At 44.7% G+C, this 12,221-nt stretch overlaps 1 protein-coding gene across 3 annotated transcripts in view; it reads right to left on the bottom strand.

Annotated features, from left to right (window-relative positions):
- The window catches only part of LOC308181223 (uncharacterized protein), a 34,343-nt gene extending 22,701 nt beyond the window's left edge, over window positions 1-11,642 (bottom strand). For 2 of the 3 annotated variants that reach the window (XM_080564156.1, XM_080564158.1), the window contains exons 1-3: window positions 11,089-11,642; window positions 3,406-3,483; window positions 889-939 (exon numbers count right to left, since the gene is read on the bottom strand). In XM_080564156.1, the coding sequence (XP_080420282.1) occupies window positions 889-939; window positions 3,406-3,451 (97 nt within the window). In that variant the 5' untranslated portion in view covers window positions 3,452-3,483; window positions 11,089-11,642. Of the gene's footprint in view, window positions 1-888; window positions 940-3,405; window positions 3,484-4,256; window positions 8,352-11,088 lie in introns of those variants that run through there. The other variant, XM_080564157.1, reaches the window with a different exon arrangement.
- Window positions 11,643-12,221: the final 579 nt, after the last annotated feature.

The following is a 12,221-nucleotide window of genomic DNA, read 5'->3' as shown; positions in this document are numbered from 1 at the left end:
AATACAATTCAGGAATGAAAATACTTTTTTTATGCTCGGTTGCTCAAGTATCTATAAGAAGCTGTTGATATAGTCCCCAAGCAGCCACTCACCTTTACATGCTGATAAAGGTTAAGTAATCCCATCAACAATGCAGGCAGTGTTTATGAAAACAAACAAAAACACATACCCCATGCACTGATAACGCTGAAGGAGAAATACTCTGCTACTGCCTGTTAGCTGTAATTTAATTTTACGCAGATTTTGATGAAAACTGTGCAACCTGTTCTCTGCCTACTCAGCCCAACTTTGTTTTCTTACTGTAGCAATTTTTTTTTAAAAGTACAGGCAGTGAAACAGGAAATACAAAATGAGATATGCCTGAAATAAGGTAAACAGCATGCAAGATGTGGATAATATCCTTCCCTTCCTTCTGCTCTTGAATAGATTTTTCTAATAAATCAGCTGGATACTAGCTGAACAGCTTAAGCTGTTTATCAAAAAAAGTGCAGTGCTTACATTTTTGTGGAGAGAAAGTAAGTGGCTAGAAGTTCCACATCTCAAAATAGAGACAATAATCATAATGCATGCTTACGACAAGGAGACTTTGATCTATTTGCTATCCCATTTCCTAGACTGCATGATGTTTTATACCATTTATCTATTCTCTCCTCAATCCTAGATTTACTTTCTAGGATCATAGGCCAAATACGTGTGTACATATATACATATATATACACACAAAAAAACTTATTTTCCCCCCGTAACACATTTTAGCACTGACCTGTTTCCTACAACAACCCAAACCACTAGATGATGACTCCTTTACGAATAACCTCGCTTGCTCTGCTTCTCTTCCTTGAAGAACATTCCTCTATCTGTTAATCACAGTGATTTCACCTCTGGTACCTTGGTGTGAAAAGCAGCTTTCTAGGTGTACACAGGGCAGGTTACAGGCAGCTGCAAAGATTTAGAAGCAGAAAAATAAAAGACATTTTAATATAACAGTTGCACAAATAGCTAACTTGGTTTCTCATAAAGAAACATTCTATATGGGTGTGTGTGTATGTACGTATACATAATAGATATAAACTTCTTAAACTAATCTTGAAAAGTGATAGCCATACTCCTTATAACCTCTATTCTTAGAAGTGTAGTTGCTATAAAGAAGTACCACAGAAAAATATGTAGTTCTGAAAAATCAGACTATGCCCAGAACTTTGCATTCCAGTCCAGACTTCTGTAACAGTCAAGCTTGATGGCAGACTATTAATCAGCACAGCTGAGGATGCTGTTTCATCACAGGTGGGGCTAGGACCAAAACAATCCCATCTCCGCATTTGTAGCATTGGTTCAAATTGATTACAGCCTCGTGATAGCTGGCCTGATACTCTGACAGCCTTAAAAAAGGAATCAGGACAGTTCAAATCTATCTGCCTCACTAACACCATAGTTACCTAGCTAAGAAAATGTTTCATTAACAGAGGTCAGATCAGTTTCTCCAAGGCAGAGCTGTATTTCTTTCCTAGTTCTCTATCATCAGACTTTCTGAAATGGGAGAACATGAGTAAAAAAACAGCACCAGATGTGTACACAAGGCTGGGTCCTCACACTGTGACTCGATTTGCACATGTCTCAGCTACAATACAGTGCAGTGTTAGTCATGAAAGGAGGTCTGCCAAAAAGGGTGAAAAAAAAAAAGTTACTCATTAACCACTGACAAACAGTGAAAATTTCTTTCCCTATCTTCCCTCAGTGGAACTACAGCATATTCAAGTATAGAAATACAAGTAATCTTGGAGCTAAATGCAGTTACATAAGAGGTGCATACCTACTGCATTATATCAATTCTATTAACGGCCTGTTGTACAGTTATGTTGCCTCAATGCAATCAGACTCCAGAATCACAAGGGGTTGATTTGGGGGTGGGTGGTTTGGGTTTTTTTTTGGTAACTGACACACTGCTGCCCAAGCAACGTGCCCAGCACATACAGTTCTCTCAGGGGATAAGAATAACCTTGCACCTCAGGCCTATTCTGGTCTGACTCAAAAGTACTAAAAGGCCATGAGAGAAGTAAACAGCTTTCATGTGCGTTTACATTTTGGATAAATGGATGGGTCACCCAAAGGACAAGGATTGTGTATGGAGGCTACAGAACAGTTGTTTCTGTGCACTAAAAATGCCAGCCAAGAAAACAAAACAAACACACCACTGGATACGGCAGCTGTAGAGAAATTTTAACCAATAGAGAAATCTATCAAATCAACCAGCCATCAGCACTCTAGAAACTGCACCAGCAAACACTTGCGTTGACCTTGGCGGATGCCTGACCATACCTAATGACTTCGAGGCAAGCACCCTCCAGCCAGAAGTGCAAACCAGCACGTAACAGAAGAATGACATGGCAAAAAATCTGTGCCTGCATATTTAGATGAGGAAAACCATCACCAACAAAAAAAATAACACCGTTTTCAGGAGCAGACACCCTCAACACACACAGATCCTTATTTTGATAAAGCCCTGACAATAACTCAAGCATCACCAGTGATTTCTCCATCCCCCACGTGCACCACTGAACCTCAGACCTGCTCTGAAAAATGTTACCAAGCAGAGTAAGCACAGCAGAAATTTTAGTCATCTCACAGAAGAACACAGCACTAATTGTAAAAAAACAGCAGAATTTGGCCCAATTTCAGGCAATTAAAGTACTAAAGTTGACTTCAGTTCAGTATCTTAGACGACTAAGTTTGCACGCAGTAAAGTGCAGGGCCTGCACCAGAACCTGGAATCTTGCTCCCACTTTCTCTTCCTTACCACAAGGCCTGCCTGCAGCTTTACAGCACCCTAGCTCACAGGTTCTCCACCAGCACAGTGGGCAGATAAATGAGAACAGCACTAGCAAAATCGGGTGGCAGCACTGAATGGTCGGTTGGGTTGTGCTCCCTTCTGAGCTCATGCGTCTCCCTGCAGTCACCTGCAATCTACCAGGCAACTGAAGCCTTTTCCTCTGTTTTTCCCCCACCCACCTTTTTAGTCATATGATTCTCTCATATGTGGACAATGCTCTTGCAACCAGTAACATTTTAAAGTTAATTCTTAACATTTAAGCACAGAAGTAGAAAAATATATGCCATTTTAACTAATTCAGTAACACCTGTTAAGGTATTGCTGTGCTTATGTCCAGTGAGGGGAACAGCCCAGAAATGTAAAGACTATACTTAACACTCCTTTCTGTGACAGAATATGTCTTTATTCGTGGTATGATAGCAGCTGCACTATGAATTATCTGAGGGTTATGCAGAGACAAATATACTTAGCTGTATAGGCACCCGAAGACACTGGCATTATAGCAAGATCTATGTGCTGTGGGTTCCTGTGGAAGTTTGAAATAACTCACACAAGGCACACAAATACACTTTTCTCACCTTGCACACACCCGCAAGACTTCTGGACCCACCAGTTTCCTTCCATTGTTCACCCACGAATGCTGAGATGTGAGCAATCTGCAATTGAAACCATGTCACTAACCAATCAGTGAGCCCTGCACGCACAGCCCAGTGCCTGCATAGTCCACAGAATGAGCATCTCCATCCTTTCTGGGCTACAGTCCGCAACACTTCTTCCCACTACCTGCACTGTAGTAAGCTTCCACCCTAAGCAAGACACACAGAAGAGTCTCAGCACTTGCTCTCACAGAGACAAGGAGAGAGGAGGTATTTCTGGAAGTCTGGCTCCTATTCAGAAGAGAAATGTTTCCTTTGGCTTGTGAAAGTTGCTCAGACTGAGAGCAGTAAGAGGCTGAAGAAGCCAGCTTTCTATTCCCTGTTCCATTACTCTTTTTGATTGGCACTTTAATGAGGGCGCTAGGGGTCGACCCCCTGCCAGGGGGCTGGTTCATGCCCCGTTTATCTCACAGTCCATGTAAGACTAAAATAACACGCCAGGCTGAGTTTCACTGGCTTGTGATCCAACAGCCCACCATGATGGATTGAGTGACTGCAGCAAGTTGGCAGCTAAAGTGTGTTGTAACAGTATCTTTCTGTCAGCGCAACACAATGGATTTGCTGATTCCTGGGTTTTCCCAGTGTTCACCGTCACCATCGGCTCCGAATTTTCTAAAGTTCATTTTCCAGGGGGCTGCAAAGTGATAATAAATAACATACCAAAGGTTATGCCAAGCTTTTCTTCCCCTCAACTGCCCTGCTGCTGACAAAGTAGGGCTGTGGTGCCAGCTTTACTACAGCTGCAGGAGCAGCCCCGAATTCCTATTACTCACTTCCAGCAAGGGGCAGCTGTATTACTCTTGTCATGTGAGCTCATTCTGGAGCGCAGGCCGTGTCACCCCAAGCAGCGCAGGGAATGCCATCGGACACGAGAGGAGGTTGCTATGTACAGGTCTCGCCGGGAGAGCTGTAGGCTCATTTGGGGGCCAAGTTCACAGAGTGCAGAAACAGAGCTGACAAGCCACAGATTTTGTGACCCCCTCACTTACTTTGCACGGCTCAGAACCATGAAAATGACCCACGACTGACCTAGAATGTCTGGAAACCCTGTGTGAGGGACGGATTATGCTTTATACCCGTTTCTTTCATGTTGCAGCATAACCTCATATAGCCTTTATAGGAAAACACCAAACAAGAGGTTTCTTTCCTTTAAAAAACGAGTTATTAGGGAATTAACTGAATTTTTATTTTAGCTATCTAAAGAAGTGCTGCATGCACTACTACTAACTAAGGCCTTTGTCTCTGTGCCGTACTCTTATGTACCTTTTATTCTCCTTGCCACAGTCTGTGAAATGAACAACGCACCTCAAATACAGGGGAGAACATTCTTATCTTCAGCTGTTGCCACCTTAACCTCTCCCAGACAGCGAGCAAATGACCACCACAACAGAACAGGCTTTTCACTTATCATACAATGATTTTTGGCAGCCCAAATTTCAACAAGCTAACTCCCCCACTCCCCTAAGTCAGACAAATACCCCCGCATCCCGAAGCTAATAAAAATAAGGAGGTTGAACGCCGTTCTCCTTGCTTAGGGGAGAACAATCACGTACGTCCGTACAACTGTCTACAGTTGCCCATTTCAGTTAGTCCTTGCACGAGGCAGTGCAAACAGCCATAAATACTTTGAAATGCAGCCTGAGAACTTCAAGGGCCCTAACATCAGTGCATTCATTGGGGGCAACCAGAACTGATCCCGCTTGACCCCTTTCCATCTCTAGGACATTAGATCCAGCTAACTCTGGGCAAAATCAAGTGTGGTCCTGCCAACAAAAGGAGTGACTAATACAAAAAATAAGCAAGGAAGGTAAGAGCAATAAGAAAATGGATGTGTACAGGACTTGAACAGGGAGAAAGCATACGGATATGAAGAAAGAGCATGATGGGGAAAAGGGGACAGACTGAGGAGCTGGTTGAAGAAAATAATGGCCGCTCTCAACAGCGGCTTGCTTTCTACATCGACAATATGAATCACTCCACACCACAGATTTCAACTTGTGGTGCTGGAGAAACAAGCCTCATGAGTTACCGATCTGTGTTTGTGAAAGAGAAGCAATGTTCTTAACTGCAAACTGGAACAGCAGCAGCACATAGGGTCGCTACTGGAGCAAGTCTCTGCTAGCAGCGAGATAATTAGCCTAATTCTTTGCAGAGCTCCTCTAGAGAATCCAGTTCGTAGTTCTGTGCACCCCAACGCTGTAGCCTGCAGACACATTACTCATCCAGCTTTGATCTAGCTACCTCAGAGACTGCCAACAATACCGACACAGCAGAGTGAAACAGAAGATGTGCTGTGAAAGCGGTTTGGAGTTTTATTGAGGCCGTCACCAGTCAATCCACCTAGCCAGTTCAAACCCAGCTTGTATCTGCCTACACAAGCTGCTGCAGCCAAGCCCTAAACGCTCCTCAGGGGAGAGCTAGATACACCTTAGCACACTAACACAGAAGAGGGCATACCAAGCATACAGCCAGAAAGCCTGGGAATTATTAGGAAAAATGAGTGGGTGGGGGAGCTCAAGGGACCAGTGGGAGGATGCGGGAAATCAGTAACACTGATTTGAATAACTGGTAACAATTATTAGATCTTTTTTTGGTATGAATCATCTCTCAGACTTACCATTTGAATGATGTCACTCAAGGGGCAGTAAAAAAAAAAAAAAAATACAGTAGAAGGAACAAGCCTCCCCTGACACAAGGGTTTCAAGCCATAAGGTGAGTGGCCAAACAGGTCTGGGAAACTTCACCAACATGTCTAAAAGGGAGTGAGTTTTATGGTGCACATACACTAACTGGCAGATCAGACAGGCAAATTTGTCTTTAGGAAAATCATGGTGTTACTTAGAGCTCTGCTGAATCTCTTCAAACTGATAAAGAGTGGCCTTGCTTATCTGGTGGCCGCTGAACTTGTCCTTGCCCCATTCCCTCCCCAGTGGCGGCCCTTGCATTTGAAAACCAACAGTCTGCAAAATTAGTCAGTCAGAGCCATCCCCAGAGGACAAAACAAAATCAGAACAACAAACCAAAGCCCCACAACAAGCAAAGAGAAAGTGAGTTTGAACAGAATCCATTCTGTGATTGGGTTCACCAAACGTACAAAAATGTTTCTGTCGTTGCAGGAGAAGGGGCAGCAGAGAGCAGTGCTGCCTTACGCAGATTTCAACTAATTTTTTAAATAACTGCACAAGGAGAAAAAACATTTGATAAAAAGCTAGTAGCATCAGCAACAGGCTGATGCAACAGGCAGGCACAGGAACCCAAGTGCAACCCCACCACAGTTCATGCTCTTACTGAACCACGTCCCTTTATGTCAGTACAAATACCGAGCTTCTGCATCCATTCTACGTTTCTTTATCACCTGCTGGGCAAAATGCTGAAACATTAAGAAAGCAAAATGACATTCTTGTCCTCTGGTACGAGAGGACAGAGCGAACTGGAAATGCTGAAGGTAAGCTCTACAGCAGGCGATGCCATTCCAGCTCCCACTTTGGTGAATCCTTCCCCCAGTGCTGGAGCCACCGCCAGGGTAGCTGCAGCCCACAGCTCCCCGCTCTGCTGCAGTGCTGGGCTGGCCCGAACGCACATCTGGACAACGCGGTAACGTCAGTCTGAGCTCCTGTCCTTCCTCAACACCCAGGAATTTGGGATACCAAGGGAGATGCTGTCAGTACTACTTTGCAGCCAATCACCTAATGTAAACCTGGCAGTGGCTGAGGAGCTGTATGTGAACCGAAATGTGCATGTAGTGCAAGAAAAACTTGACCTCCTTCCCAGATCCAAAATGGGGGAGGGAAACCATCATTCTGCACTGAGCAGAGCAGGAGGCAAAGCTGAAAATACTTCTCCAGGAAGGCTCGCAGCTCCCTGAAGTCAGCGCTTATCTCTAGGTTTATACAACGATCTTTCCATTTCAGACACAGAGCTCCTGGCTCCTCTGAAGCTTCACTACCGGTAAAAGTCTCTTAAAGCCTCTGCAAGGACCTCTTTTACGGAATTTAAGCACACACACACAAAACACACAAAAAAATACAGGACTGGAAATACTATGCAGCTCCTAAACAGGCAGCTTCTATTGGTTTCAGACCTTCCTTACCTACAATGAGTGAATAGGAAGACCAGAGAACTCAAAGTTCTAATTTCAAAACATTGATTTTAACCTAGAGAACTAGGGTTTAAGTGCTCTACCAGATATTACTTTCCAAAGAACTTGCCACCCTATTAACTTTAATTTGCTTGGAGGTTTGTTTGGAGACAGGAGAAGAAGAAGTAGGCATTTTGGAAAAGGTCAACAAACCAAATTCTGCTTTTGGTTCCGTATCTCTGGGGCAAAGCCCGTGATTTACATAGAGGTCATGTGAGTAAGAGCCAAACTACACCATGTACAGCTAACAATATATATTAGTAACTGAGAACAAAATTAAGCTTAACGGTTAGCATAATGCTATGTTTTTACAACATCTGTCAGCAATTATTTGTATTTACTTGCACTGCAAATGCAGAAGAAAAGTCAGAGAAATATAAACATCAGAATTCCCTGAATTCCCAGTCTTGCATCTTCCCACAAAGAAACTCTAATCATTCCTGCTTAGACGCTATTCGTTCCCTGCCCTCTCCAGCATGGAATTTCTCCCCGATTCTCTACGACCAGAAATTATTGGTCCTGTTTCTACGCTGGAACAAACACTAACCCCACTGCAATTAGTGGCATAAACTTCAGTGCTCTTAAGACAGCAATTAGACCTCTAATACTTTCTGGACTCCAAACAGCAGATCAAACTCCTTTCGGTTCCTGCTCTCCCCTTGGCCATGCCTTGCACTACAGCAAAAAGAGGAGGCAGGGAAAGCAAGGGTTGTGCTCTACTCGAGTTGTACTCCACCTGTGCAATGCAGGGTGAGGAACAGGTTAGCTGGGTGAAAAGTTCACTGCAAGCTGAGCTGTCTGTTTCTCTTGCTTAATTTATCCGATATTTGGCTAACCTTGCTCTGAACCCAGCCCCCAAGACCCCCTTCCTCTCATCCCTCCCCAGCGGGCTCATGTCAGCCAAAGACACCGCCCCTTATCCCCTTCTCCCTGACCCTGCTGAATGGAGCGGGGGCTGGGACAGAGGGCCAAGCACAAAGCCCTTGCACTGGAGAGATAATTATTTATGCTCAAAACTCCAACAGGCCTCGTCCTCAGGAGCAAAAATATCAGTTCCACAGTCAGCAACATTTGCCCGATATCATGTCCAAGTTTATCAGTTTTCCCAAGGTTGGATGGCACCCAGCCCACACACCCCCGCTCTGCACCATGACGCTCTTCCAGAGACGTGGCGCTGCCTGAGGAGCTGGCAGCCTAAAACGGCCCCGACCTATGCTGGCAGACCTTGCAGGGGGACTGGCACACCGCTCCTACTAGTTGTACCCATCTCCAAGGTATCAGTTAGCCCAGTATGTCTATTGCCTCCTTTCTGCAGCTCAAGAGAGAGCCTCAGAAAGGAACGTAACAGACAAAATATTGCAAAAGGCAGACCATTAACTGCAATAACACAGGGAATAAGCGGGAAGACCCTTGACGGTTTTCTCCCCTTAAATCCCACAAAGTCATTGAAGGAAAGGCTGGGACAGCAAGCCACGTTACTGCTGGTCTTTGGGAGGAAAAGATTCCCTGATCTCACGGGCCTTTATGCAATCCGTAAGCTACTCCCTACAGTGCACTATGCAAAAGGCTTTGTCCATCTCTGCAGACTGACTGCTGCCAGTGCCTGCAGCTTTCCCACATGTCCTCCCCTGCCCCCAGAGGTGCTCCAAGAGCACCCTGCAGTCACCCCGCTGCGGGGGCAGCAGCAGAGCACAGCCTCACCTCCCAGAAAGCACGTTCAACGTCACCTCTTGATTACACACATCCGAGCTCTGAGCCAGGTGATGCAGGCCACTGGAAAAACTGCCCAAGAACATACATTTTTGACAGGCTTTCATTATTTTCCTGCTGTGCTCGGGACTGCTACCAGCACTCTCTGGCACAATAGAAAATGTATTTGATGGCCTTCTCAGTGACTGGATACACCACCAGAAAACAGCACACAACCCAACCCTGCCGTGCTTTTACTGCTCTGCCAAGCAGCTAGCACTCTCATGTTTAATATTGGACTTTACGAATAAACATGTTTTTATATCCACCTGCTGGCACTCTCTGCCTCTATGAGATGGGGAGTTAGGATGTGTCTAGACTCAGCTAATTAACTCTGCTAACTGATAATAATAGTTTCCTGTAAACCTTAATTTCATTATACTCTTTGACCTGACAAAGGACTGTATAGCTGTTCCACAGCTTTGATACACCTAAGCTTTTAATAAATCAGCAGAAACTCTCACAAGCAGCTTATTATTATTGACGTGTATTGTCACAGCACCCCAAAACACCGTTACAGTATCACTGTACATGCAAGGAACAAAGCTGACGTCCCACTGATGGGGGGCAGGGGAACAGCCTGACAGCTTTACAGTAAGTGGAAATTCCTCGTGGTCTGAGAATAATATTAAAATGGCTTCTCAGGATCACCAAATGACCTTGCTTTGACACATAGCTTAATCTGTCTGTAAACAGTGCAGACTGGAGTAGTTCTGATGTGGTCACCAATTTGGTGACACCATCCATTTCAAACTTCACTACTCCCACACCGAGGTAGCACAAGATCAGTCTGCAACAAAAGAGTCCTTGTTATTAAAGGAATCCCAGGCCCTTATCAAAGAACATGATCCAGCATCCCCCACCTAACCCCTGCATATTTTCAGGGCATGAAAATTGCTATGAAGAGCCAAACAAGGTTGTCAGGAAAACATCAAACTTCAAACAACGGCATTAGAAAAAAAAAAATCAGAGGATACACACCAAACTCTCAGCTCACGTCGCATAACTCACCCAGTATCTGTATTTCTCAACAGTAGAACCTGCACAGGTACCACTGCATCAGGATAATCTCACCATTAAAATAAGAGACAACTGTTGCAATTGTCCATATCAGCAGTTCTTTGTGCAAACTTTCAAAGCCTTCAGGAGAGATTTTAACACCTCTTCAAAACTGCTGAATCTATTCACAGCCATGTAAAAAGGAAGGGGATGGATGCAGCAGCTGCACAGACGGACACTGAAAATCAGCAGAATTCAAGCACCCCATATCCTAGTTCTGGGCTCCTTCCATTCACCACACAGAAAAGCAAAATAATCTTTTTTTTTTTTTTTTTGGTGAAAGAATTTGTGTGAATTATACCAGCACGGGAAAACTTAGGGCAAGCTGAACAGAAATGCAGCGCAACAGTTTACAACTTCTGGTTTAAGAATCACTCCATTAAAGAGAAAAAAAAAAAAAAGCTGATACAGTTATTTTAATAATTTATGGCCTATTCCCTAAACTCCAGCATTCACAAACTTCAAAAAAGTTTAGGAAAGCAGCTTTCACCTTACAGACGACACATACAGGGCCTGCCACGGCCCTCAACATGGCCGCCACCCGCAGCCAGAGCGCACAAACGGCTTCTCGCCCTTGTTTTGAGGCGTTTTCTTACGTTTTGTTTTGTTTTCCTCCCCCAATAAATAAATAAATAGATAAACAAATAAACTCGGTTCACCTCGAGCCCGCCTCTTTGGAAGGTTCGGCGACAGGCGTCACAACGCCCCCCCCCACCAGCTCCTACCGGCCGTTAACGGGCCCGCCCGCGGCGGGAAGGGAGCACGCGCGGCCCCCTCAGGGCGCTGAGGCGAGGCCGGCGGCCAGGCCCCCGCGGGAGCTGCTCCCCGGCGGGGCCGAGCGCGGCCGTCCCGCAGGCGGGCGTGCTACCTACCGAGCAACTCAAATATTAAAAAATTGCTGCCATGTGGAACCTATTAGGACATTTTAGAAGGAATTCACGTTCATTGTTTCACTTGAAATATAAAGGTTATAAAACTTAATGGCTGCATGACAAGGAAACTATATGAAACACTCGGAGATTTACAGAGCAACTGTTATGCTCTTTAGGCATGTGGGCTGAAAATTGCTTTACAATAGGCAACGCAACCTGTGGTTTGAGCGCTGAGGTTTTCTGGCTTCTCCCCCCCCCCCCTTTTTTTTTTGACCTTGCAGACTGGTATTCAGTTACCACAGCAGCTCCAAAGTAAAACAGAAACACAGCTTGTATCTTCTTTCAAGTATTTATTTCTTTTGTCCTGTTAACATCAAATAATGAAAGGAATTGTAAGGATGTTGAAGGGGGTTGTAAAAGAATGAAAGCAGGAGAAAGGAAAAAAATACCAACATAATGGCTTAATTTCTCACAGCATGTGCAGCGCAAATGAACAGTAAACACATACCACAGAAAAATGCAAACAAAGGCTACATTTGCTAAAATGTTCAAGAAAAAAAAATGGTGAGTGCCCCAAGCAACCATTTCTGCGCTTAAATCCTCAGAGCCTTTGCATTGCCAGGCCAGGCCAGCACAGCAGGCGCCTGCCCCTTGCCCACCATGCGCGGTGCCGCGCCGTGGCAGGCCGGCATTTCCAGCCTGGGTTTGTGGTGCTGGTCTAAGGCATGGAGATGTTGTAATTATGACATTAAGAGGAAGCTGTAATCTAATCTAAAGGGTGAAGTACAACCCCTGTTACAAATTTGCCACTAGGGTTTATCTATACAGAGTGAGGTAATGAAGTTAGCAAAAATTCATGGGCAAATGCTACATTTTGCAATGCTTCCCAAATGTGCTTCGCAGTGGCAGCTCTTGCCTCT

Source organism: Anser brachyrhynchus (assembly GCF_964034855.1).
Source record: "Anser brachyrhynchus genome assembly, chromosome: 21".
Taxonomy (NCBI): domain Eukaryota; kingdom Metazoa; phylum Chordata; class Aves; order Anseriformes; family Anatidae; genus Anser; species Anser brachyrhynchus.
Note: the sequence above shows the minus strand (reverse complement) of the source record. Positions and strands in the feature narration are given on the sequence as shown.